The 6,525-nt window shown below is 43.7% G+C and overlaps 1 protein-coding gene across 1 annotated transcript; it reads right to left on the bottom strand.

The window, feature by feature from the left end:
• Positions 1–2,880: 2,880 nt before the first annotated feature.
• On the bottom strand, positions 2,881–3,843 carry LOC117621624 (putative disease resistance protein RGA3). Its single transcript, XM_034352192.1, has one exon. The coding sequence runs from the start codon at positions 3,841–3,843 to the stop codon at positions 2,881–2,883; it is 963 nt and encodes a 320-aa protein (XP_034208083.1).
• Positions 3,844–6,525: the final 2,682 nt, after the last annotated feature.

Raw genomic sequence — 6,525 nt, 5'->3', positions numbered from 1 at the left:
GAGGGATGCCAAATGTTGACACATTTGATGAACTGGTGGGTGAGTTAGGTGGTCAAAATATTCGAGATGGGTGTGAAGATATATGGATTGAATGATGCTTATGTAATTGGCAGTGTATGACATTCATTTTATAATATATTGTAATTTGATTTCTTCACTTTCATTATACGGGTTTTGGCCACAAAACAATCAGTGCAAAAAATACTGGATCCAGATTACATCATTATATTCTGCATAAAAAAACAACGTCTGTTCAAATAAAACACGACGTTATGGTTAACCATTTATTCAGCATATTTACCGGCGTCTTAAAGCAACGTAACAATGAAGAACCACGACGCTATTGTGAAGCAATTATCCAGGATATCACGTCGGGGAAGGATTAAGAACCGCCATGTAATCCAAAATAACACGACTCCAATCCCATAATACCGACGTCTAAAAATGAGATAAATTATCTGAACATTAATTTGGAACCGACGTGGTTTAATAAACGCGTCGTAAATAATGACGTTGTTTAGAAGTTCAACGTCGTCTACATTAATAAGTGCGTCGTGAGTAATGAATACATATAAATACAACGTCGACTATATAAATACCACCGACGTTGTTTCGCATTTCAACGTCAACTACATAAATACATACGTCGTAAATAATGACACTGACACCTATATCCACGTCATCATTTTTAGAAAAATCGAAGTGGAAAACTTATTTCACGACGGTCGTTTGTAAATAAACGACGTAGTAGTTTTCAATAACGTCGTCTTCTCATGTATTTAAAGATGTCATATTTTTTCTTGTCGTGAAAATTATATTTAACGGCGTAGTGTTTTAGTTATCGTCGTTGTATGTCTATCTTGCGGCCTTGTTCTTCTAATATTTGTCATATTTTTCCTTTTTAACGACGGTGATTTGTTTGTGTTGGTCGTCTATTCTCATCCTCGACTATTTTTTAAAACTTATGCAGACTAAACACGTCTGTTTTTATTTTTTTTCGACGTTGTTTTATTTAACAACGTCTAATATTTATCGTCGTTGTTTGTTTCTGAAAATAGGACGTACAAATTTTGTAATACGACTCTCATATATTAGTAACCGACGTTGTTTGTTTTTTCAACGTCTATTATATAAATACATACGTCGTAAATAATGACACCGACAACTATTTCCACGTCATCTTTTATAGAAAAATCGAAGTGGAAAATGTATTATACGACGGCTGTTTTTATCTAGGCGACGTAGTAGGAATAAATAACGTCGTCTTCTAATGTCCTTAAAGACGTCATATTTTTTGTTGTCGTGAAAATGATATTTAACGGCGTATTATTTTAATTTTCGTCGTTGTATGTCTATTTTGCGGCCTTGTTCTGTTAATATGTGTCATATTTTTCCTTTTTAACGACGGTTTGTTTAGAGAGTTGGTCGTATATTCTCATCCCCGACTGCTTTTTTCGATCTTTTTGCAGTAAAAAGACGTCGTTTTTTATTTGTTGATGACGTTGTATATTTTAACAACGACGGTGATTTAGCGTCGTGGTTTATTAGGGAAAAGATGACGGTGGATTCCACGACCGCTGAAAAACTGAATACACGACGGTGATTTACCGTCGTCTTTTTGCATTTTTGTAGTATTGTAATTAGGAGTTACCTAACCTAATTGGGAGTTACCTAACCTAATTGAGAATTACCTAATCAAATTGGGGGTTACTTGATCCTCGTTTTAATTAGGGATTCGGTTAAATCCCTAATCCCTAAATACACTAACCTCACAAACCACACCAACCTCACCAACTACACTAACCATACCAACCTCACCAACTACACCAACCCCACCAACCTCTCCAAGGTCACTATAAATACTTGGTTACGCACAAGGATGAGGTGCGTCAGAACTACTGTTAAAACCTCTGTAGAGATCTTCCCTCACAGAGCCTAGCTACCTCCTCTCTCTCTCTCTCTCTCTCTCTCTCTCTCTCTTTTACATAAGGCTCCGGCCGCCCGGTTTATATTATAAATATATCTCTGTACCTTATTAGCTATTGTTTTCTATACGATTCAATTGAACTAACTTAGGCATCGGAGGGCCTTTGGCCAACACTCTCCAGGTGTGGTCCCCGTATTTGTTCTACTTTGCAGGGAGAAAGAGGCGGCAAAGAAGAAAATGGGAATCTTTCGAACTGAATATTCTCGTGGGGAAATTTGCTCCTATAAATGTTTGCGTTTATATTGTTCCATCTATTGCGTCAGAGAAGAAACTCAATTCCAGACTGACAAGGCAATTTTTGTTCACCAAATGCCCTTTCTCGGCTTGCCTCGCATCCTTTAGATCATTCTTAAATTCTATTAGAAAACTCCCACGAAGCTGGTCCATGTTTCTCAAATCACTTAACTAGAATAATGCTTCTTTGTTGTTATCAACGTCATCATTGCCGTGGATGCGAATGTATTCTAGCGTTCGTAGACTTGTTAACCTTGCGATCCCCTTGGGCAACTTTAGATTATAACAATTCATAACATGAAGATGCTGGAAGTTAATCAGCTTTCCCATGCCTTCAGGTAATCTTTCAAGTGCCTAGCAGCTAATGAGTCTCAAGGTTTGCAGATTGATTAAATTACACACGATGTCAGGAAATTTCATCAAACCAACATTATAAGATAAATCAAAATACCTCAAATGTGCCAATTCTCCAACCTCATTTGGAACTTTTTCCAAGGAGTTACGACTCAGATTCAACGTTCTAAGGCATTTTACTTGTGAAATTAACTCTCGACCAAAACTAGTAATCTTTGAGTTGCACAAGGAACTTGGAATCAGTGGACCTTCGGGTGCAAACATTAATGTCAAATGACGAACCTTATTATCTCCATTAAACTCCATTATTGTCTTATTAGTATTACCAAAACAAAGCATTCATTCTCAGTTAGAAATTGTAGAAAGTCATGCACAACATCATGCATCTTGCACCCCGTTATATTTCCAAGATCATCTTTCTCAAATTCTTGAAAGAAAGAGCGCATTACTAAGTTATCAAAGTACATTTCGCCTACCTCTTCTTTTTCTTTGTTTCTGATTGAATTAAGATAATTTTGTGACATCCACAACTCAATCAACTCATCTTTGACAATGTTATAATCTTTTGGGAAAATAACACAATACAAAGGACAACGTTTGATTGCCGGGGCCAAATCATAATGACTTAATAATACAGGTTGGAAAACTTGTTCCTCAATCTCGTCTACATTCCATATCTTACTATTCAAAACATCTTCCCATTGTTTCCTCGTTTCCTTGTAGTGCATGAGACCACCCAATGCCTTAGCAGCAAGAGGCAGACCCTTACACTTTTTTACAATCTCTTTACCAATAAATTCTAACCCTTTAGACTCATTTTTTTCTCTATCAGCCAGTGCAATGTGATAGAACAATACCCAACAATTTTCTTCCCTCAACACCTTCAAATTGATCATATCAGTGGATGCTCCCACCATCCTCGCAACTTCCTCTTTTCGTGTGGTCACCAATATTCTACTACCCACAGCCCCGTTTTGTAAAGGTAGCTTTAATTGTTCCCACTTTCTATAGTCTTGGTTCCACACATCATCTAGGACAAGAAAAACCTTCTTGCCCTTAACGGACTCATGTATAAATTGCACGAGAATTTGCAACTCATTTGAAGCTGGGGAATTCCCTTTTTTCAGACCATCAATGATGGCTTTGGAAATTTTGATCTCATCAAAAGGATCTGACACACAGACCCATATTTTATTGTCGAAATGGGCTTGAACCTTTTCATCATTATAGGCAAGTTGGGCAAGAGTTGTCTTGCCAATTCCTCCCATCCCTATAATAGGGATGACAAGGCAGGTTGCCCCTCCTTGACCACTCTCACTCAGCAACCTTTTTACTAATTTTTCTTTTTCGTCGACTCCACCAAATGTCTTATCAACGAAAGAAGAACTTTTTTGTTGTTCAATTTGTTCAATTCCTCTTTCATGTATTGAAAGTTATAGTTTTGCCTTTCACTAGCAATCAGAGCTAATCTTTCATTTAGTTGTTTTATCTTCACAGCAATGTCACGACGAAGAATTACTTGACTGACTTGGCCAAAACAAAACCAAGGGGCATGAATGTAGAAACATACCTTCTTGGTAGTACTAGTACTACCAGTGTTTACACCATAGTGAACCGAGCAGACCCAGCATCAAAGCGACTAGCACCAAGGCAGCCACACCTTCTTCCCTGCCGAAGGAAGACACACTTCCGAGGTGCCAGACACCTGCCGAAGCTCCCAACTGCCAAACCTAATCTCCAGGACACGTGTCGCCACCACGACGACTTGCACAAAGTCCCACATTGAAACTTTGTGCAAACCTCCTACTTTCACATCCCTATAAATAGGGAACAGTACCCAAGTAAAAAGGGGTAACTACTTTCTCACTTTTACTGTTATTCTGCCAAAGTTACCACTTATAGCTGACTTAGGCATCAGAGAGCTTTGGGCCGGCACCACACTGGTGTCCGAAGCTTAACGATTGCTTATACCATTTTGTCTTTTGCAGGTCTCCCACCAGCCTATTTCACCAAGGGCCTCAGCCCTCTTCCCTGTTGAAGACTCCACATATCTCATCACTAAGTTGGACTCAATATTGGCCGGCCATTTTGAACATCAACAGTTTGGCGCCGTCTGTGGGAAATCGACACTAGAATCCTCTCTCTCTCTATCAACCCAGCTGGCGCCTTGACCCATCAGGCCCCGTCGCCTCTTCTTCACCCCACACTCTGCTATGCCGACCGAGGATAGCCGCGATACCCAGCACCATACCCCCCGCGATGGTACTTCCCGAAGGAAATCTTCGGGAGATGCCACTCTCCAGGCAGAAGTGGAGCGCCTCCGCGACAGTATTACTAAAATGTCGGAGAAATACGAGCATCTTCATTGCCGGAATGCTGAGCTAGAGCATGACTATCGTGCTCTAAAACGGAACCAAGAGAGGACTCGCGCCCAGGATGCCCAACAAGACCTGACCCAGAACGTTGGGCATACTCAGCCGAACCAGCCAGCACATTCCAGCCACAGCGCCCCGGCCCAATCTAGGCTCCGCAAGGGTAAAGACCATCTTCATCCGGAGCAACCCCAGTCACGACTCCTTTGCGTTCCCCCGCCGAAGGACCGGCCCCATGAGCCAGTCAGGATCTACCAAGATTGCAGGGATCGCATCTCGGACCGTCAGCCAGGACCGATCCCTATCCCTGTCAACCTCGAGGACCCACGGGTGACACACCTGGGCCCTTCGCCAGGCCCCGTCCTCATACCAGACAGGGAAGGTGTCGGGGACTCGGATAGTTGGGAATTCTATAATTCGGAGGCCTGGCCAACTTACCACACTGAGGCGCCGGAAGATTGGGAACATTCCCCAGCCCCTGTCTGCCCCGTCCCTAGGCCTTTGGCACCTGAAACTCTTCCTCATGCCGACCCGGCCATGTGGCTTCTCTTTGAAAAGGTCCGGTGTCTGGAGAGCGAACATCATCGCAGCCATCAACCTCTCTGGGTAAAACTACGACCGGGGCCCTTTACTGAACGTATCCTCCACTACCACCAGGAGAAAGATATCCAGCCACTCCGCATCGCTTTCTACACTGGCACGGAGGACCCTCTCACCCATATCCACTCCTTCCAGTCTGCCCTTGGGTGCAAAGGCCTCACTGATGAAGGCATGTGCCTCCTCTTCCCCTCCACCCTCAGCGGCGCGGCCCTGAATTGGTTCTATAGGCTCCACCCCCGCACCATCAACTCCTTTGATAGTCTCAAGCAGACGTTCCTGGATCATTTTATGATCCAGACTGATCGCCTATACTCTGCCGACGACTTGTACATGCTTCGGCAGGCTGAGGACGAACCTCTTCGGGAGTATGCAGCTCGGTTCAGTCATGAATACTCCCGCTGCGCAGACACTGACGATCGCGCTGCCTTCGGCGCTTTCAAAAGCGGCCTCCGCGAGTCCAACTTCCGCTACCTGGTTCATAGCAATAGTTGGAACACATATACCGAGCTGATGAAACAGGCGGCGATCCACGCTAAGGCTGAATACTTCAATTCCAAGCGTGGCCCAGCCAACCTGGCGCGCAACACTTTTGCCGATCCTCCACCTGCTTCAGCACCCACCCCGGCCCCACCTCAGCATTCTACCCCTTCCCCGAGTGCCCAGGACAACCAACAACATAAGCGGAAGGATAGCTACCAGCATCCCTTCGGCAATAACAAACGTGGCAGACATGGCAACCACCACCATTCTAGCGGAGGCAATCCTCCTAAGACTAGTGATCGGGCCCCCCTTCCCTTCACACCCAGGCCCAGGTTCGAGGTTTTTACGACCCTCAACACCACCTATGAGAACGTCCTGGTGCGTGAAGCCCCCATCATCCCCAAGCCACCCCCCCGGAGACCATCAAACAAGCCTATGCCAAACACGGGGGTCTTCTGCCGCTTTCATCAATTCAGCGGCCATGACACCGAATCTTGT

The sequence above is a fragment of the Prunus dulcis genome, chromosome 3 (assembly GCF_902201215.1).
Source record: "Prunus dulcis chromosome 3, ALMONDv2, whole genome shotgun sequence".
Taxonomy (NCBI): domain Eukaryota; kingdom Viridiplantae; phylum Streptophyta; class Magnoliopsida; order Rosales; family Rosaceae; genus Prunus; species Prunus dulcis.
The sequence above is the reverse complement of the archived record's forward strand: the minus strand, read 5'-3'. Positions and strand labels throughout refer to the sequence as shown.

Bases quoted from the DNA above. Each gene is read 5' to 3' on its own strand.
- LOC117621624 (XM_034352192.1), bottom strand. From the start codon at position 3,843: ATGGGAGGAATTGGCAAGACAACTCTTGCCCAACTTGCCTATAATGAT.